We start from the raw sequence: 21,273 nt of genomic DNA on the forward strand, positions 1-21,273 counted from the left end.
TATTGTATTACAAACATGTAATAATCATTTTGCATGTGAGTTGGGCATTTCTGTTGCCATTAGACATTTTGATTCTTCCGTTGACATATCCATGTCTGACTGTGGTTCTGTTTGGTTTTTTACTTTAAGGGAGATTATGACAGGGGCGATAGGAAGCCCGTGGTCCCCCAGTCAGAGTGTAGCCCACAAGCCATTTTCTAAACTATATTTTCTCCCCATGTAACCTTTTGAAATCCAACTCTGAGACACTGAATTTCTGGTTCCTTCTTTTTCTTACTGGCTGTTCCATTCTTTGCAGATATGGACGCAGGTAACTATACATTTTCTTCATGGCAGTGCTTGTCTCGTTCTGGAGAGAGGAGAGGCACAACCTTGTACTGTAGCGCTCCCTTCCCACCGCGGTCTGTGTCTCATCCTGTTTTGTTTCATTTCACCTTTTTCTTTAAGTTCGCCATCTCACCCTGTTTCGTCCCTTAGCTGTGTTTTGAGTATAGTCCTAAGTAGCTCCACGTGTCCCCTGTAACACATGTTTTAGCCCCTTAACGCTTGTCCTAAAGACTGTGGAACCATCTAGAAAGAACAGAATTCTGAGGGCCTTGCTTGGGGCTCTGCCACCATTCTGCAGTATTTTCCAGCCATGTTGAGGAAGCCTCACGGCTGTCACATCAGGGAAATGCCCACTTTTCAAACTCTCCCCGTGGATCGATGATTTGGGAAGAGGACAGGATTCAAACAAAGGTTTATGAATGAGACCAAATGGACAAAGGCTCGATTTTGTGGGGACTACAGACCAGGTACTCAGAACTCATAGTGTGGAGGAGGGAGAAAGGTAGTATCTGTATCTCCCAGGTCCCGCTGAGGGCCTTGGCAGGGCTTTCCTCTTTGTGCCTGAGTGTGAATGGTCATCACAGCTAGCTGGACTAGACTTGGAGTCTATAGTGCTTCCATCTTGGGGCTCTGTGTTGCGGGATTCACTGTCGTATACTTGGTAGACACCAGCTACCAAGGGTCTGCAGCTAACCCACCTGCAAGGCAAGCATACGCCTTTTTCAGACAACCCTGTTTTGAACGTCTTCCAACATCCACAGTTCGGGGGAGGATGGCTGGAAGTTTCAGGCCAGCCCCGCCCCTGGTCTCTGTCTGTCACTCTGTGGCTCAGAAGTCTAGGGATTTAGAGGTAGGTTGTTCCAAAGTTGCTGATTCTAAAGGAAGAGGCAGGACCACATCTACTTCTGGTCATTATTGTGGTGTCTGTCATCTTCCCATTGGACATCCAGTTTGTCCTAACACGCCTGTGTCCGACTTGATTTATTTGCAGTGTAGAACATGGCCTTCTATTTTGATCAACACAGCGGTATCTCTCTTGAATGTTCACACATCAGAAGTAGAAATGTACCCTGTGAGATGACCTCCCTGGCTGCTAACACCCCTCCCCATCATCTGCAGAGTGGGAGTATATCATCCCACTGGCAGAGACACAGCTGAGGACTCCTGGATCTGGGAGACAGAATTCAGGATCTCTCTCACACCCTCACCCTGCCCACCTGTCCATCCTCTTGCTGTGGACCTTGTGCCTAGGGCAGTTGTTCTGTGTGATGGAGGAGCTTAGAGCAGCAGCATGCCCGGGTGTACCCAGCAGGATGCTCAGCTCCATCTACTGTGAATGAGGAGGCCTCTGTGGGCCTGGACGCCCCTTAGCCTAGGCAGGTCTCTTTCCTTAGTGCTGCCCAGGTGGTCCTGTTTGGAATGGAGCAGGTAGAGCCATAGTCCTTGTGCTCAAGAGCTGACAGCTGGTTTCTATTTCCTGTCCCACGAGCCATGGGTCCTACGCCAGCAGCAGGAGGCAGAGGAACGGGTGTGATCAGCCTTTGGTTCCTCCACAGCTGCCTTGTAATCCCAGGCTTCTTCTGTGAGGCCTGGGAACTTAGAGCTGGGCGATGGTTGCGGTCTTTTCCCCGTGAGTTACTGTAACCAGTTACCCATGCTCACTGACACGGAGAAGCTGCATGGACAGCTGTGGGGTTGGCAGCTGATTACTGTCTTTATCCAGAGTGTGGAGAGGGAGGTGATGTGGGTCATCAGGTGTGCAGGAAGTTGTCAAGGACAGCAGTAGCTCCACCTTCCCTCCAGTGACTCCTTACCACCCGGGTGGGAGGTGCAGCTCATGGAAGAGGGACGGAGTTGGTGCCTGGCTGAAACTTAGGGTTTGGAGTGAGCTGTGTGACCTTCGATTTCTTTGTGTTCCTGTTGCCTTCCGATCTGTCCTTTGTGACACTTCATTTTCCATCGCCATGACAAGTCCCCAAGGTTAATTGCTTTAGAAAGAAAACTGGTTTATTTTTATTTTAGCCCACAGTTGGAGAGGCTGAATGTCCAAGACTGGTCAGCTCCACATTTGGAGTCTAGTGAGGCCTCGTGGTGGCCTCCCAGCCAGAGCGTGTATGACAGGGCCGTGTGAGACAGGAAGCCAGAGTGTGGGACGGGGTCTGTGCTGTTCTTTCCAACAATTCTTCCAGACCCACACTCACCCTTCTGAGGAGGAATCTCCAGTGGGTAGTTTCCCTGCACGGTTCCCCACCTGGGAAAGGATTCACCGCCTTCTGTGGTTGGGACGCAGGCTTCCTGTGTACAAACCTTTGGAGACACACACTCAAACCATGTCCAAGCCACCGAAATCCCCGAATGCCAGAGCGATCAGCTGGAGAGCTGCCACTCTGCCATCCACATGGCTGTGTGTCTGCCAGTCTGCAGCTCACTGGATTCCCCCCATTCTCGTTCATGGTGTGTGTGTGTGGGTTGTTCCTCTGGTTTAATACACACACTTTGTTAATTACACTTTGTTGTAATCCCGACTTGCCCCTGGGAAGTTTGGGTATTGGGAGGGATAATGTGTCACGGAGCTTAAAACAGAACTCCACTCATTCAGGAGAGCTGCCTCTTGGCAGGAACGTTCCTGGTGTAGTCATCCTGGACTGTTCTTCAGATAACTCTCAGGGTCACCCCACAGGGTGGCTCAGTTGTCTTTCTTGAGTGACACCTTTTTGGTTGACATTTTATCCTATGAGAAAAGAGAGTTGACATGAGAGCCTTGGAGATGTAGTCCAGAGAAAGCACTGTGTGCATTATGCTTGATGCTGCTTTTAATTAGTGACTCGGGGCAAACCGGTTTGTCTCAGCAGGGAGCTCCAAGAGTGTAGTGTGTGTGTAGGCAGTCTCCGTCAGGAGTGAGCGCGTTTGTAAATGTGTGTGATGTAGGGTTGACACCAGAGACCCAGTCAAGTCCTTTAGCAACTTTGCTTCTTTGAGGAGACAGGCAGGGCAGCTCTCAGTGGTGGTGTTGACTGGTGCGCTCTGTCCTTTGGCGTCTCCAGCTTTCGCTGGCTCCAGAAGTTCTAGGCGTCCATGGGCATTGACGTGCCCCTCTAACCTCGGCCTCTGTGGTCACACCTTATTTTCCCATGTTGGCATTTCCTTTTTTCCAGGAGAATACCAATGGTTTTGGTTTATGGTCTAGCCTACCCTAGTGTGGCTTCCTTTAGACTCTACCGCTGCAGGCTGTTTCCAGATAAGGTCCTGTCTGGTACCCGGCACGGGGTTCTGCTGTTGTTGTGTTTTATTTTATTTCATTTTTTTTGGTTTGTTCCTTGAGACTCACTCTGTCGTCAGGTTAATCTGGAACTGGGGTCATCTTCCTGGCCCAGCCTCCTGAGTGTTGGAGTTACAGCCACAGTTGGCTTAGTGGTGAGGTTAGGATGGATCGTTTTTGGGGACACAGCTCTACCCCATATGTATGCTGTTTACCCAGGCACCATACCCAGAGCTCTGGAGGAGGCCACCTCTCCATCTCCTCTCCTGGGCACGGGTTGATTAGTGCTGCTGGCACTGGAGTCCCACAGGACAGGACCCGCCTGGGTGTGACCTTCACACCTCCCTTTCAAGGCCCTATTAATAGCTGCTAATTAGAGTTATGAGCGGTGTTTGTAATTTCAGTTTCCCCCTCATGTGTTAGGTGCTTAGCATGCTCTGTGCACCCGCCTCCCCTCATACCAGACCCTTGTGTTTTATGTGAATCTTAACACTCTATGGGAGAGAGAGAGAAAATAAACAGCTTGTCAGCAGCATGTGGGAGGTGTTGGGAATCATGCCTCATCCCAAGACACTTGCCTTTGTATCCTTTAGGGATGATAGGCCCTAGGCCCTGGACAGCGTCCCTAGGCCCTGGACAGCATTCCTGGGTCTTGTTTCTTCCTGTTTGTGGACTGTGGTCCCCAACGGAAGCAGAGACTGCAGAAGATCTAAGATCCAGCGGCCTCACTATGGGGGGTGGGGGTGTGTCTGTAGGGATAGATTGATAGAAAGCTTTAATGTTAAAGGCATCACTCCTGAGAGTGGCCGTAGCCTGCCTTCCTACAGGAGAACACTGATGCATTGATCACCCCTCGCTATACTTGAGCCGCAACCTGCCGACGGGACAGGGTTAAATCGTGGGTTTGTGTCCTGTTGCCGGCAGAGCCCCATCTCTGACCCAGATCCAGATTAAACAGACCCACGTCTAGGTAACAATACAGTAAACAGAGGCTGAGGCCCGCCTGCTGCCGGGCTCTCCCGGTGCCTGAAGAGGCAGGAGAGCAGGCACAGTAGGCTCACTCCACGAGCGACTGTCACCTGCTCCAGCTGTGGGAAAGGCTGTGAAGAAGTGATGCGTCCGGGATCCAGGTGTGGCAGGGAGCACATGCCCTTCCAGTCTACGGGGCAGGATTCACTCACCTGACACTTGTTTCTCTTGCCACTGACTTCTTCTTTGCTCATTACCTCTCAGCCAGTTCAAATTTGGAGGCAAAAAGCTTCAAAGGCTGTGTGCTTGCCCTGGAGCTGACCCAGAGGTGGCTGGCCAGGAGCTGGGTGATGGGGACACACCTCCAGGAGCCCTGTGTTGGCTCCGCCCCTCTGCCCCAGCCCAGTTTCTATGCTTTCCTGACTACCATCCCAGAAGCGATGACACATAGTGGCCTCATGCACAGTGCCCACAACCACACACGGTGAGGGGGGGTGTACACAACAGCCTGGAGATCCCCACATCAGGTTTCTTCTCCCCAAGAATCAAAAAACAATGAATCAGAAGTCTGGTCCCAAATCACCCATTTTTGTCACAAGCCAAGAAAGCTTAGACTCCAGGCAGAGAATTCAAGGTGGATCTTTCACTAGGGAGACACAAGGAAGAGAATGCAGTGTTTTTCCCACCTGGAAGAGGAGCCTGGGCATTCCTGCAGAAGGAAGAGACTGAAGCAGTTGAGGGAGGTAAAGGAGCCTCCACATTCTGCCTGTTAGGAAAGCTGTAGATGTGTGCTACTGAGGCATAACCACCAGGGGAGGGGGAGGTCGGTACAGTCCTCTAGGCAGCCATGGATGGGGCAGGTCTAGGACTCTTCAGGTTCCCAACCTGCAGAGGCTCAAATCTTATTTCAGATCCGTGGTCCTTGTGTGTGACTTGTGCCTGAACTCCGTGTATTCCAGATGCCCTGGGTGACTGAGGATTCAGGGCACATGCCACGTGTGCTGCAGTTTTATATTGTTTTGGTAATAGTGGCATGAGAAAATGTCTGTCCATGCTCCCTGGGAATGACTTACTTGGGCGGATATTTTGACCTAGGTTGGCTGGGTCTGTGGATGTGCAGCAGTGGGTATGGAGAGTAGATTCTGAGAGAGACTGAGTGATCTGAGTCAGAAAGAAGGTCTCTGTCCTGAGAGTCGCCCGGGGAAGCCCCAAATGAACCTGCCCACTCCTCATGAATGTCCAGTGACAAGCCCCACTAAGTATGACCCACCACGGTTCACCCAGAAGAACCAGTGAGATTGTTGGGCTTCCTTACAGAGCATGGGTAAGGGGTTAACTGGCAGGAATGATGACCCCAAAGTAGCCGCACTGGAAAGTCTTTACCCAGCATGGATGATGGCTTCCCCATAGCCATGCAGATGGAGCCCCGCTCCATTAACCTTTCTAGACCTGTAGGCACTGGCGCCTCCTGAGAGCCTGAGGCTGTGTGCAGTTAGAGCCACTTGTAGACAAATGGCTGGGAGGTGTGGCAGGACCAGACCTTCCCAGTTCCCTCTTAATCTTTGAGTGTCACAGACCACAGGCCTACCAGTGGTGACTCTTGGAGGAAGGCACAGCCATGTGATAAAGATGGCAGTTGTTTTTCTCAGAGGACAGCACAATGAAGCAGTTTCATAACTCACTCCAGGAAACTAGACTCTTGGAGCGTGAATCACTAGAAGTCTGACCGTGTTCTCTGTTATGCCCAGCTAACAAGAGAGCCGGCAGACGATGGGTCACAGCTCTTCATTTCGGAGAAGCTCAGAGCTTACGCGTATGCCGTGGGTTTACATTTGATGGAGTAGTGTTTTAATTTCGGTACCGTGGCTGCACCTTCACCTAAGTCTATTTTAGCCAACAGTTGCAGCTCAGGAGTTACTGGCCTGCTTCTCTAGCAGCCTGGAGGAAATTCTGTCCCCCAGGCACGGCCCTGTCGCTGCCACTAAAGGTAGCTCTAACTAAGTCTCTGGCTTTCTATTTATAAACAAGACTTGAGATGGAAAGGCTGGGGTGAAAACCTGCGAGCTCAGAGAGGCTGAGTAGCAACTAGCTGGCCCTCTCTCCTTGCTGGCGTCTCTGAAAGACCCCTGCTTCCTCTCTGCCAAACCAGAAAAGGCTGTGCTACTCCAGACCCACCCTACTGCTTCTGGTGGCTTGCTCTCTCCCGGATGTCCTCTGATGCTCTCATTACTTTCTGTCAACTAGTTGCTAACTCAGCCTCCTGACCCAATGTTAAGTTTATTTAATCAGTGCAAATGCCAGCCTCGGGTTCCCAGTGTGATCCAGTTTCCCCTACAGAGTGGTTTAGGTTTGGTGGAAACTTGGCTGGTGTGTGGGAAAGAAGAGTCCAGTCCACATTTTGGGAGGAAGACAAGCTGAGATGTGTGTGTTTGTCGGGGGAGGTTCTAGGAAGGGAGGAGGGGTGCTAACAGGAGGGGAACCAGATGCACCCCATAACCTGGCAACATTCACAATGCAGTTCAGGGCTGCTCTGCAGTCTGCCCTACCTATTCCTGCTATGCCCTGAAGAGGCTGGCTAAGAGCAACCATGACTGCCGGGAGCTGCTGAAGGTAGTCAGGGTTCCCGGCTCTTCTCAGCCGTTTAGCAGTCTTACGACATTCCGCATGTGATGAAGACACAGAGTGATTTGTGTCGAGTACTCAGAAAATCTCAGCCTCTGTATAATGACAGCCCCGTCTCCACAGAGCCATGGGTGGCCTCTTCCTGTGTGGGCCTGTCTTATGTGGGGCTGTCCTTTGTGGGTGCCGTGAGAGACTCCACCTCCGCTCCTTCTGCGCCCTCTGCTCTGGCAGGCTCAGCTCCCACTGGTGTTCCCAGAGGTGTGTCTGTAGCCCCCATTCACTGTCCTGTCCACAGGAGGCCATCAGACATCTCATGGCATCCCAGACATCCCCCTGAGTGGAGGTGAGACCAATAAAGGCACAAGCCTATACGTCACCGGGGACCACAGCTTACAACCAGGAACCTAGACCAGAGAATAGGGTGCGAGGTGGTTGGTACCCTCTCCTGGGTCTAGAAGCTCTAGGGTCTTTGCTACCTTCATGGATAGGTGCGGGATCATGGGTGCTGTGTGCAGAGAGACCAGGGCACTCGGTTTCCTGTGTGGGCTTTATTTGAGTTGCTTTCTCTCTTTTTCTTCAATTGCTGATGTCACGTGGCTGCAGCAGGTTCCTGGTGGTCACTTACATCCAGCAGTTGCCTGGAGCCCCTGTCCCATGCCTCAGTCTTGATATTCCCCCAAAGAGCCTGCCTGGAATGTCCTCCTAACAGATGTGTCTGGCTAGCATCAGGCTAGTGAGTGTGTTCTCAGAAGCACGTGGCTCTGAAATATTTTGTTAATGGATGTTTACCTAGTCTCCTAGAAACAAATGCTGTGGTAAACACCCAGCCTGATTTCTCAGGGACGCTGAAACACATTTAAGCTGTCAGCCCCTAGAACCTTTTCCAAATCCAGTAACCTTTTAAAAACTTTAGTCAGCCACGATCACTGCACAGATGTTAGGCTTCTTTTCAAACTGTTCTTGGATCCCGCTTGACATTCGAGCGGAACAAAAGTCCGTACAGCCCTAATAAAACTGGAGTGGTTTGGAAATCTACCCGTTTATGTTTTTTAATGTGACTTGTACCATGTTGCTGAAACCAAGGGGTTTTAGCAAAAGCAACTGCTCAGGGTCCTCTGTGAGTCTTGAGGTTTATGGGCCCGATGGTTGGTTGGTTCCAGTTCAGCTGCTCTTCCTGGGGGATTTGAGGTGCTAACCTGGTCCCTGACGAGGAAGTCACCTACCTTCCCTTCCACCTTGTCATGCTGTGTGTGGCAGTCTGCAACTCAGCCAGTGATGTAGAACCTGCATAAGATGCTGCGTAAGACGGGGGAAGGACACTGAACTTTTTACTCGATTTTGAAGGACGCAACAAAAGAGAAGTGTGTGCTGTGAACAAGGGGAAAGGTGACAGAGCCAGGAAGAGGCGGTTGTCATGTTTCTGGCAGCCGTGAGTCTGGCAGAATAAAATGTGTTTTTCAGTGGTTGGCAGGAGCTCGGGGATTGTCCATGTTTTTATCATTACTTCAGCAAGAAGCCGAGGACTCACTGAAAGCTGGTGGGGGCCTGGGGTTGGTGTGTGCATCCAGGAAGAAGTTGTTTCCTGGGTAAATTACACGGGAGGGATTCACACCTGGCCAGGTGTGGGTCTGCCAGCTCTCTGGCTAGGGCAGACCAGCTGGCATGTGCAGGGAAGGATCCAGCTCCTCATGGTCACTAGAAGTGCACTTGGATGCCACCGGGCTCCAGAGTCAGACACGGCCAGGCTGGCTTTCCATACAGCCGTTGCTGTCCCAGCAGCCCCAGGAGTTGAGCATAGCCATTATTGTTTTCTAATCATTATTTTTGGAACAGGGCTTGGCATGTCCTAGACTGGCCTTGACTTCACTGTGTGGCAGAGGATGACTTGAGCTTCTGATCCTCCTGCCTCTACTTCTCCATGCTAGGACTGCAGGTGTGCACCGCCAGGCCTAGTTCATGCATGCTGCAAATAGAACCAGGGCTCCACGCATGCTAGACGAGCGCTCTACCACCCAGGCTGTATCCTCAGTCCAACAGCGCAACCGTTCTTGGCATAGCACGTCTAGATAGTTTCACATTTATAGTTGCGAGTTCTTTTCCCAGAGATTTTTACCTCCATGGGTGTTTCTTACATTGCAAGTCCATCACCTTTACCTGTCAGTCATCAGTTGGGAATCTGCTATTCCTGGACCCGACATGAAGTACTTGGGTCTGCTGTGTCGTTTGTCTGTGACTTTGATCTCCAGTGGGCAGCCTACCTCCACCTCCTGGCAACAGCCCGCTGAGATCTGGTTGCCACAAAACTACGTTCACTGGATCAGTTTGCACCCAGGTTAGGGGCAAGGGATAGGAGACCCATCCAGAGCGGCACAGGTAGGGAGGGTAGGCGTCTTGACTTGGGTTCCTGGGGCAGCTCAGGGGCGTCTTCGACGCACTTCGGTTCATGGGGCACTCTCTCTCCCATCTCTCGCATGTTTGGGCATAAGGAAATGTTCTGATCAGCCAGTCTCTTGGAGAACAGCAGCAGTGAGGTCTTCCTCACTGTGTTGGATGTAAAGGAAGATCCAAGCCCTGTGCCGTATCTACAGAGTGGCAAGTGTTCTTGGGAATTTTAACCAATGGGCCTGCACAGTGCACCTCGGCTTCCCGTCACTCGGCACACACAGTACAAATATGGGTCTGAAAGCTCTGTGTCCCTTTGCCCCAGTCCTGGCTTACGCAGGTGTCTCCTTGACTCCTGTGGCTTCTCCAAGCCTAGGGTGCTCTGCTCTTTCCTGGAAATATCTCCCTCCCTGGGAGAATACTACTGTGATTACAGATCACAGTACCCAAGGAGGCCCGAGTCCACCACTGTGTGTGTGTAACTTCGGCACAGATGGAGCCTCCCCCCGACAGTGGCCTATGATGACAGCAGCTCCTTGTGACCGTAATGAGTTTGTGTAATTGTTGTATCTGTGATTGGCCCAGATAGAGCTGGTAGTGCTGTCCTGCCTCCGTCCATAGAGGTTTCCAGGGTGTGTTGTGTTAGGATTCTGAGGCGGGATCTAGGCAGAGACACTTGTGGTGTGTGATATACAACTGCCGGGCCTGAGGCCGGTCTGCCCCTGTGACCATGGCATTATCACATGTGGCCAGCGGTTTCTATCTTTTAAGCCCCACGGCCTATTCATAAACGTTTAGTTTTTAAACAGTTCACACCTTGACTAACAGAAGAAGAAATAATGAAGCACAGCAGTTGTTGGTGAGGGCCGAGTGAGTGAGCCAGCTGTGTTGAAAGGACAACGTGTGAGCCGTTGGGGAGGGGAGGGACTGGACGGCAGAACCAGGCCACACTGCCTGTGCCTGCCCTTTGCACGGATAGGAAGATGGCTTAGGTTGCGGGAAGTAAAGTTTGATGCCTGACTGGAACAGGGCCCCTGAAGGGTTGTCACAACTGTCACCATCAGCTAGAAGTGACTGTGCGTAGTACAGGTGAACAGGCTCTCTCTGCCCCGCCCCATCCCATAGGCTTACTTACATTAATTATAAATGTTCGGCCAGTGGCTCAGGCTCTTACATTTAAGTTAACCCATTCCTATTAATCTTTGTATCGCCATGTGGCTCGTGGCTTACTGGTGCTCTGGCATCTTGTTCCTTGTGCGGCCGCTGGCTGCTGCCCCGACTCTGCCCTTCTTCATCTCTGTCTTCAGTTTGATAGTACCGCTTAACCTTATTCTGCCTCGACCTTGGCCAACAGCTCTATTATCAACCAATGAGAGCACCACTTATTCTCAGCGTACAGAAAGACATACATGCTTCGGAGGTGACTGTGGAGGTGGACAGGAATTCCCAGAGCACCTCTGGGCCTTGGAACTGACTTGGATTATGGTAGAGGTGATCTGATAGAACCCAGCACCCCAGAGCCCTCTGCACTCAGCTCTCATGTCCCATCAGGATTGTTGGCTTCTTCAGCACATGCCAGCTTGGGGCCGGCACACCAGTATTGGTGCCACATAGACCTTGCTCTAAGATGTTCCAGATGCAGGTTGGTCTTGGAGAAAATGAGGTCTGTTAGGCTTGGGCTGAGCCTTAGGGCCAGTAGCTCCAGCCCCAGGAAGAGAGGGCACAAGGACATCTTGCCAGCAAGGATCTTGCCAGCTGGTGTGGTGGTAGGTGCTCCCCTGCATGAGGTACTGATCCTCATAGTGATGAGTCCCTTTAGGAGGAGCAGAAGCCTGGAGGCAAACTGGGCTGCATTCCGTCTAGTAAACAAGTGACATAGGATCGTGACACAAATAATGTCCCAGAGACCTGGGACAGAACAGGGTGTGACCTCCAGAACACTAAGTACATACATCTACGAAAGGAATGTTCAAGGTGCACACTGGCGTGTAGCTGGGTTCTGTCAGGAGTGTTGGTTGGCTGAGACCCCGGGGTTCTGTCTCTGGCATGGGAGGGGCAGGGCACCTGGAGAAACCTTCCAGCAGGCATCACCTGGACCTGACTTGTTACTGCCTGTGAGCTAAGAAGAGGATTTTTTTTTTGTCTTTTTTTTTTTTTTAACACAAAGAAATAAAAATAGACACTGGCAAAGCCTAAAATACTTCCTTTCTAGTCTTTTATGGAAATAGCTTCTTCTACAGCACAGTCAGGCACAGCTCAGTGACAGAATCATCTCAGAAATGGGTCTCTAGGCCATGTCATCGCCACGTGGACATCACCAGATGTCTTAACACAGCCTAGCAAAGCAGTGGTATCATCACCAGTTTATGAAATCCAGGGTCTCCGGCTCCAGCTTCTGCTGCCCCAGCACGCCCTGTCTCGGCCCCCAGGTGCTGTTGTTGCATCCCTTGTTCTTACTGGACACCTGGCTATTGACTGTGTCACATTGAAATGTGAAGCGTTGGTGTGTGGCTTCCTTCTTCCTCTGAGGTTGCTACACACACACACACACACACACACACACACACACACACACACACACACACTCTCTCTCTCTTTCTCTCTCTCTCTCTCTCTCTCTCTCTCTCTCTCCCAGTGGGATCTTAGTTCAATATCTTGTCCTTACTGTTTCCCTTGTCTGCCCAGTCGTTCTCTTGGGGACTGGAGTTGTATTGGCTTTAGGGGAGTGGGTAGGGGGTAGAGGTTATCTGTACCAGTCAGGGTTCTGCACACTGACTAAGGCTGCAAGACCGTGGTGCCTGTTCCTCCAAAATGCCTTTTTGTAGACCTCTGTCACGTGTCTCATCAGCTGCAGGGGAGGAGGGCCTTGGTGAGCCTCACCGAGAGCTAAGCATCACCAGCCTCGATAATCACAGATTATCAGATTGGTTGCAAGTATCCTGCCTACCTCTCTGTTTGTCTCCCCAGGAAGGTAGCTCTTAATTTGTTAGGGACCAGGGCTCTGTGCAGTTGCTGAAGGCCTTCTCCCAGCATCTATCATGTGTCCTGGGGTGAGGGATGTCAGTGCCTTTTCCTCAGATCGCTGGGGACACAGACATTGCATCTGCAAGTGGGGAGCCAGGTGTGCGAGAGGACTCTGCTTCTCCCGTGGGGTCTCAGGCTATCCCCACCGCCTTGCCCTGTGCTAGTCCTTCTCATGCTGCCCTTCCTCGCCATTTCCAGGAATGGAGGAGTCAGTTCGGGCCCTGTGAAATTCTGATGGGCCAGCCCAGCTTGGGACTGAGACGTCCCTCTCCTTTCTCATCCTCTTTTGTCCTCCGACATGGACTTGAGCTCAGTGAAGTCAGGCTCCTCCGCAGTGGTCTGCCCGCAGAGCCCCAGCAGGCTCCATCGTGAGGTCCTCGCTCTCTCTTAGCACGCTGCTCTTGTCATGTTGTATTTCCACTGCAAGCTCAAAAAGCACGGCAAGTTTTACAAACCAGTGTGTTCCCCCTGTAAAAATACTGTGTGCTCCAGAATTCCTTTTAAATATCACAGTGCTAAACTTTTCCAGAGCCCCAATCTCATGAAGTGCCGACTTAACATAGTCTTTAAGAGCCGCATTAATTTTTAAAGGAGTTTAGCACATGTGTGGTTTAGTTTGTTTTATGTTCCCTTAGGGAGAAGCCCGAAGGCCTGCGGTCCTTGGCGCCTCCCAGTGCCCTTTGCTTTGATAACAAGGAGACCATGACATTGTGGGGACTTCTCCTGCTTTCTCATGAAGCGGAGGGGGAAAGGAAGTTGTCTTCTTAGACGCGGTTCTTCTAAACGGAGGCAGGAGGAGACCTGGCATCATCCATTTCTGTTCTTCTTCCCTAGTTGGGATTGGAACTCTGGGCCAGCTGGCACCTGCTGCAAGGGTGACTGGGTTAGGTTCAGATGCGAGAATGAGCCCCCCTTTGCAGTGGCCCCAAAAGGCAGCTCCAGGCTCAGAGTAACTTTATTTAGGCCCTCGCTTGTGCATGCAGAAGCAGACGGTCAGCACCAGTACGCCCTGATGCTTTGTTTCTGAAGGGGTCTGTCCTGGTCTCCGAGGCCAGGGGATGGTTTTGAGCGATAGCCCACTGAGTGTGGAGTGGAGAAGGCTTATTCAGATCCTTCCACGTCAGCCCCAAGGGTGAGGAGAATGACACACAGACTCCTGGACCGTTTGCAGACAGGGTCACGTTAGGGTCATGTGGAACTTGGCGGTCACATGGCAGAGTGGAAGGTTGGGGAATCGGAAGCCTCTGGCTTTCCTGAAGGCCAGCTGAGGGAAGGTCTCTCTGTACCTTCCTGTGTAAATGGCTCCCAAGAGGCCCCGGCTTGTCTTTGATGATTGCGTCACAAGACCGTTGTGGGGAATGACTCAACGTGACGCTTGGCGGTGTCGTGTGAGCGGCACTTGCCGTCGTCCGCACTCTTCGTTGCTTGGAGAAGTGTTAGGATGCAGTCACAGCTTGCAGTCCAGTTGCTGAGAACGATGAAACAGGAACAGCAGACATCTGTGGCAGGCTTACTCCAGGCAGCTCCTTTTTTGGAACGGGAAAATTCCACTTACTCTTATTTTTACCCCTTAAAGCAGAACTGGACAGAGATGGGACCCTGGCCCAGCATGCCAGAGGAATAAACCGTGGCAGCTCCTCCCGGCAGGAGCTGAAGCAGAAGGAACCCAGTTATCTGGCATGTGGTGTCCCAGATTTGGAGCTGATTCCTGCTGTGCGAGTCTCAGAATAGTCACCTTGAAACGGGCTGAGGTTGGGGGGCGAGAAACACCCCTAATCAGACCTTTAAAAGTGTGCTTGAAAGCCAGAGAATACCGGCTGTGTTCCCCGTCTCAGTTCCCAGCCTGGGAGGCAACTGTGTGGGGCTCTGAGATACAGGGCGAACCCACACCCCGGCCTCACACACGCATGCACACACATGGAGTGAGCCAGGTGTAGGTCGTTGAGACCTACCAGAGAGGTCAGGTGGAGATTGACAACACCCTTTGAAAATGAACTACTGTAGTGCAGTGTTATGCTAGGTAATCATAACCACTCTTCAGAGAAGGCTGGAAGTCATTCTGGGATGGCTTCATAGGACAGCCGTGCTGTTCTAAGTGCTCACATGTATTTTGGCAACACATGCACTAAAGTTAGAAAAGCAGGGAAGATTTGCATGACACCATTCAGAAAAATCCGCATTAAAAATGAAATTGGGGCTGGGCGGTGGTGGTGGTGCACGTCTTTAATCCCAGCACCCGGGAGGCAGAGCCAGGAGGATCTCTGTGAGTTCGAGGCCAGCCTGGTCTACGGAGCAAGATCCAGGACAGGCACCAAAACTACACAGAGAAACCCTGTCTCAAAAAACAAACAACAAACAAGCACTGAAGTTGGAATTTAGTAGCGAACAATGATACCCAGAAATCTAAAGTATGCCAGAATCCACAATACTTTTTGGTTCTCAGAAAACGTCAGACGTTCAGGTCAAAGCTGCTCAGCTGGTGAAACCTGGGCAAATAGTCCTGAACTCCAGCTGTTGTGATCGCCGGAATAATTCCCGTTTCTAGCATTTCTGACTTGGGGTCTCCGACCTCAGAGCAGAGATGCTAGCCAGCCACCAGCCCCCTGCCAATGACATTTCCGTCTTTGGGAAACAGTGGAGGACAAGGGTCAGTGTCTTACTCAGGTAGCTTACTGGGCCTGGTTTCTCAGGAGCCAGGTGTGTCTCTTCCAGCAGAGTTACCAAGCAGTGATAGTATCCCATTTAGTCGTGGACTGCTTCCTCACAGTCTTGGTTCCCAGGCCCTTGGCTGGATTACCTCATTATTAAACTTCTGGGTTCAGGGCACTTCCCTCTAGTTGGCTTTTGTTTCCCGATTTTGCTGTATTTCTGGAGCCTTCCACACAAGCCTGTCATCCATGGGTGTTCTTGGAAATGAAGTGTGGAAATAGGAATCGTGTGTTGTGTATCTCGGGGTGTAAGTGATGTCAGAGCTGTCAGAGGCCTTGTGGGTGGACGGAGGTGCCCTCCTATATTTGGAGGTGGTGGGGATGTGTCTGAAAGCCCTTCGCTTGGGGCCATGACTCCTGTAAAGCCAGCCTTCTCTGTAAAGCTGGGGAAGCCCTGTGAGGGCCCAGTGTGGTTCAGCTGTCTAGAAACCGCTTTTGTGCAGGGTCCAAGGGAGTAGACAGGAGCTGTGTGTAGGGCACCTGCTGCAGGAGGGTCCCTGGAGAGAGAACGTGGACGTGCTTATGTCTGAAGAGGGGGAGGGAGCCAAGGCTGCTGCGGTGGGATATTTCAGGGTCCCCATTCTTTGCCTCTTGCTGCAGAGACAATACATTGTAATAGGGACAGTGGCATGAGACCAGACGGTCCAGAGCAAGACAGGCCTCATACAGATCCAGCCCTGGAGTTTACCTCCATGGGCACTGGCCAGGGGCTGCCGGATGACTGGGTGGCACTTCTGGGGTGAGGACAGGACATAGGCAGAGCGACACTAGGTCAGCCACACCCCACCACTGTCCCAGCCAAACCCAGAAAAGAAATTCTGTGCCCCTTGGAGACCCGTAGGTCAGCCCACATATCCACCGTCTCTCACTCCAGAGCTTCAAGAACATGTGTGTTTTGGGCTTGCCTGCTAGTGACCCACAGAGATGATTTCTCTGCAGTTGGGATATCACGTCACTCAGGTATCATTAAAGTTAGAGCTCAGAGGACCCTGGGAAAGATTTTCCAATCTCCATGCAAATTCTGCTTTCCCCAGACCCTGGTGAGTGTGCCTAGCCTGGACCTGATCTCTATGTTTTCCCAGCGCCAAGAATGGCAGATTGCTTTGCAAACGCTGTTTTTCCTTTGAAGTCTGACTTTAGCTGTCTCATCAGGAAACGTTGGGTTCCCTATCTCTTATTTCAAAAGTAAAATCAGGGAAGTAATGCTGACAGCCACCCCAGCTTGTGTGCATTCACCCCTGTGAGCAGGTTTGGGCCGTTGGGATATCCTGGTAGAAGCACGTGCTGACCCTTGGCTGAAACTGTGACTATTAGCCGTAGTCGTGGCAGCCGGTGCTGCGCACACCGCCTGAGTGACACTCTACTTCTTGCTCACCAGGATGGCATCCTTGCCATTTCCTGGCTGGGGTCACTGAGGTGGAGGGAGGTGGCTCTGGTGAGGCTGGTGGGGTAGCCCCGGTTTAGACAGAGTTGGTAACGGTGGTAGAGTGTGGGTACAGCTGAGCTTTCAGCTCTTGTCCTTGGGGTGTCTGCTCTGTGTCAGGTGTGACGGAAGGAAGCCCTTCTGAGAAGGGATGTCGTCTCTCTAGCTGAAGGATCTGATTTGGGGACCTGAAGTCGCAGAGTTCTCCTGTGGCTTTGACATTTAAAGTTTTAGTGGGAACTCGCTAGTACATCTCCACCGGACCCTTTCCCGGGCTCCCCTTTGCTTGGCAGGATGGGAGATGCCGGCACCAGTGTGGGTCTGTGTGTTGCAGTGTTGGAAGGGTTCGTTATATTCTGTCATTGCAAAGCTGAAAGAGAGGACAGGCAGGCAAGCAGAACTCCTTGGTAAGTCAGATGAGGTGGACACAAGAGAAGAGAGGACTGGTGTGTGTGTGTGTGTGTGTGTGTGTGTGTGTGTGTGTGTGTGTGTGTTCACATTTGTGCTGCGTGCTTGTGTAGGAAGGACGGCCAGTCCCCCTGGCCTCTGTAACCACTTATTTAATGAAGGCCTTGGACACTTGGAGTTGGTGTGGAGGATGTAGTTATTCAGCTTTGTGGGTGATGAAGTGACCCAGACCCGAGATTGGGCCAGAAGTGGCTCTGGAAGGTTCTTGCAGACTTGTTTCGAGGTCAGTGGGTTCCCTGGGGTTCCTGTGAGGCATCTACACAAAGGACCCGAGATGAGAGCCAGGAACTGACGCATTCCCCACAGTAAGACAGAAGCCCTTGAGGGAGCGACCAGAGGGGATTTGTCTAAGCAGCGTGTCTCTGGAGGTGACATGTCTCCCCCGTGCAGACCTCATCGTCCAGTCCTGGCTGTGTTGGGGGGCCGCCTTTGGGCCCCCTTCCCCTTTGTCCCGCAGGCCCCAGGTGGTTCTCGCTAACCCGTGTGGTCTCTAACCCCGCTTGTCAGTCGGCTGCACCGCCCTGTCTCCACTGTGCAGTTTCCTCGGTAGCTTTGTCTAACGTGTGTGGTAGTCGGGCATCCCTCCCTAACTGTGACCTGTGACTCTGGAGACACCATCCTCATGCCGTTGTCTGTTGCCCTCCCGAGCACTGGGTTTCCCTTGAGGAGAATGCAGGTTCTCAGGTGCTGCTAAGCATGAAAAAGCATTGCCGGGCTTTGAGAGCCCGCCCCCGCCCGTGTGCCAGGGGGCGAGAAGCTGTCCATTCACGTATTAAGTTCTACGTGAAAAGTCTACATGCCTCGGCCAGGGTTCCTGGCATTGCCCAGAGGCCGTGCCTTCTAACCAGAAGGGAGCACGGGTTCTTAAATAAATACTGCAATCGGAGTTCAGCTCTAAAAATGCAGCGCTTGTGGGAGATGTCTAAAATCGACTCCTAAGTTCTCCCAGCCAGCCAGCCCACTGCGGCCACCTGGCTAGAGTGTAGTTTTCCGCAAGCGAAGCCCGTGTCTGTCTGCCCCTCACCCTCCGTGCCCTTCTGTAACGTTGCATTTTGTGTATGGCAGGTGGCAGGTTCAAGAAGGAGATTGTGGTTGATGGCCAGAGTTATCTGCTGCTGATTAGGGATGAAGGGGGCCCCCCTGAGGCACAGGTGAGTACTGCATGCACACCCAAGCCAGACTGTCGTTTGTTCGCTGATGACCTTATCTAAAAGCCCGAACAAGAAATGTCATGTTTTAAAATAAGGGAATTTAGAAACACATGAAGTTTGGATCTGTGTGGCTGATTTTTTAAGTTTTTAAGAAGGAAGAAAAAGCAGATGCATCTGTGTGACACACTGTCAGGGTGGCTTCTAGAAATTTCTGTGCTTTTAAAAAATTGTCCTGTCCCGTGTCTCCCCCGCTCACCTCCCCATTTGATCCCAGGGTAACATCATTTTCAAAGTCCGCTGGGTGGGATTAGCCACTTGCTGTTCGTGGCAGCGACAGGCGTGGACATCCCCGCCCTCCCACCAGGCCTTCTTAGCCCACGTCAGTCCCCAGGGAACAACCAGTTTTTAGGGTACTGTGATCCCCTTGAACTATATCTAGAGAGGTCGCAGTACCGCTTTTATCCGGCTTACTGTCTTCTACATCTACACCATGATCTTCTCCATGAAAAGAGCTGAGACCTAACCACAGCCCACACCCCGCTAGGGAAGGCCGCGTAGGGCATTTCTGTCTTTTTTTTTTTTTTTTAAAGATTTATTTATTTATTATGTACACAGAAGAGGGCACCAGATATCATTACAGATGCTTGTGAGCCACCATGTGGGTGGCTGGGAATTGAACTCAGGACCTCTGGAAGAACAGTCAGTGCTCTTAACCTCTGAGCCATCTCTCCAGCCCCATTTCTGTCTTGAACATCTCTCCCTGTTGGCTGGGATCGTGGTGGTGACTAGGGCAGATGTTGCTGAAGAACCCAGTACCCGCTGTAAGTGCTGCTGTCACTGTGGAACACCAGCTAAGTTTAGGAGAAGGCTGCCAGCGAAGCTGTGAAAAGCGGTTAGGAGGCACAGCCAGAGACACCGAGGTGAAATTTTATCCCCTTGATGTCATTGAGATAGTAGCTCCTTTCGCCGTTGCTGCGATAAAATGCCCTAGGAAAAGCAACTTGAGGGAGGGAGGGAGGGAGGGTTTATCCTGGCTCACAGTTTAAGAGCACAGTCAGTCCAGATGGCCGGAGAGGCTGAAGCAGCTGGTCACGGCACATCCTCAGCTAGGAAGCCCAGAGTGATGACCGCGTGCTGCTGCTGCTCAGCCCCCTTTCTCCACTTGCACAGTCCAGGATCCCAGCCAAGGGAATGGCGCCGCCCACAGTGGGCGTGTCTTCCCACTTCAACTCAGTCAAGGTAATCACCAGCAGATACGGCCAGAGACCCATCTCCAAGGGACCCGTCTAGATCCTGACAAATTGACTTGAACCGTCACACAGTGTACTTGATGGTTAGGAAAAAAGAATTGTGAGGGCATGCTGAAAGTGAAAAGCGCTGGTTTTGTAGCAGTTAGAGGGCATGCTCCCCGAACACTTCCACCTTCTGGATCACCGCAGCGTTTGGCTTCTGACCGGTGCCACCCAAAGGCAAAAATCTCTCCTCTTCACGTGGCTTGGCAGACGAGGAGTGTGTTCTCTAAGAAGGGTTCTCAGTGTGTGTACGTGCCATTGGAACTCGAGGGTGTGGAGTCTCTTGTGTAAATATTCCACATTTAAATGATTACGGTTTGTTGTGGTAGATGTTACTTTACACACACACACACACACACACACACACACACACACACACACACACACACACACACACACACACACACTGGGTGCCTTGCCTTGGCCATAACCACTTACCCTGGATAAGCTTCTTTTCGAGAAGGGGCTCTCGTGTTTGTTTGTACACGTAAAGAGAAGAGCGTTTAGTACCAGACTGAGACAGGATCTAGAAGCTGTCCTGTCAGCTTCTGAGAGTGGCATTGTGGGGAGCCCCACCCCCTCAGCTTCACCCTGCCCAGGGAGCTGGCGTAAATAAGGTGACCCGAGAGGACTGAGTATAGATTAGCCTTACGCTCCCCTTTTAACTTTCCTAAAAATAAGTAGTAATTTCCCAGCAGGGGGCTGAGTGAGCTTAGTGACACCCCAGCCTCTGCTCCACCAGGAACTCTGGAAAAGGCACCATCAGTCTCAAGTGGTGGGCAGCGTGGGCACAGAGGAGCAGTACCCTCTCGACCTCTAGTCCACTGAGTCTTTTCAGAGGTTCTGAGGATGCTGTGTGGAACTAATCCCACCTCCACCACACACACACACACACACACACACACACACACACACACACACACACTAACCCCACCTCCACCATACACACACACACCCCGGTGTACATACACACACACACACACACACACACACACACACACACACACACACATTAACCCCACCTCCACCATACACACACACACCCCGGTGTACATACACACACACACACACACACACACACACACACACACACACACTAACCCCACCTCCACCACACACACACACACACACACACACACACACACACACACACACACACACCGGTCCCAGATGGGTAGATAGACACTTAGGGTCGCAGTGACCACGGGGAAACAGCAGGACTGGGTTCTCAGAACGCGAAGGGCCCTGGTGGAAACCCGGGGGAGGAGGATGTCCCGTGCCCGTGTACACACAGAAGACTTCAGTGATTAGCCACGGTGCACAGGCAGCCGGTAAGGGGCGCCCCGACGCTCACAGAGGTGTGGCCCCCACCTCCTCCTGAACCCCCCTCAGCTGCCCCTTCTCCGCTCTTCTCTCTGCAGTTTGCCATGTGGGTGGATGCGGTCATTTTTGTCTTCAGCTTGGAGGATGAGATCAGTTTCCAGACTGTCTACCATTACTACAGCCGAATGGCCAACTACAGGAACACCAGCGAGATCCCACTCGTGCTGGTGGGGACCCAGGGTGAGTGCTAGCCCTCCACTGGCGTTTTTGAAGGTTTCGTGGACATGTCCTCAGTATGGAGGGATCTGGAAATGACCTGAAACAG

The 21,273-nt window shown here is 51.9% G+C and overlaps 1 protein-coding gene across 18 annotated transcripts in view; it reads left to right on the plus strand.

Annotated features, from left to right (window-relative positions):
* Agap1 (ArfGAP with GTPase domain, ankyrin repeat and PH domain 1) overlaps positions 1-21,273 on the plus strand; it is a 467,544-nt gene that overhangs the window by 166,134 nt on the left and 280,137 nt on the right. For 9 of the 18 annotated variants that reach the window (XM_016007105.3, XM_076549566.1, XM_076549565.1 and 6 more), the window contains exons 4-6: positions 299-310; positions 18,248-18,333; positions 21,047-21,188. In XM_016007105.3, the coding sequence (XP_015862591.1) occupies positions 299-310; positions 18,248-18,333; positions 21,047-21,188 (240 nt within the window). The remainder of the gene's footprint in view (positions 1-298; positions 311-18,247; positions 18,334-21,046; positions 21,189-21,273) is intronic. The other 9 variants (XM_016007106.3, XM_076549568.1, XM_076549567.1 and 6 more) reach the window with 1 other exon arrangement.

This window comes from Peromyscus maniculatus, chromosome 13, assembly GCF_049852395.1.
Source record: "Peromyscus maniculatus bairdii isolate BWxNUB_F1_BW_parent chromosome 13, HU_Pman_BW_mat_3.1, whole genome shotgun sequence".
In the NCBI taxonomy this organism is placed as follows: domain Eukaryota; kingdom Metazoa; phylum Chordata; class Mammalia; order Rodentia; family Cricetidae; genus Peromyscus; species Peromyscus maniculatus.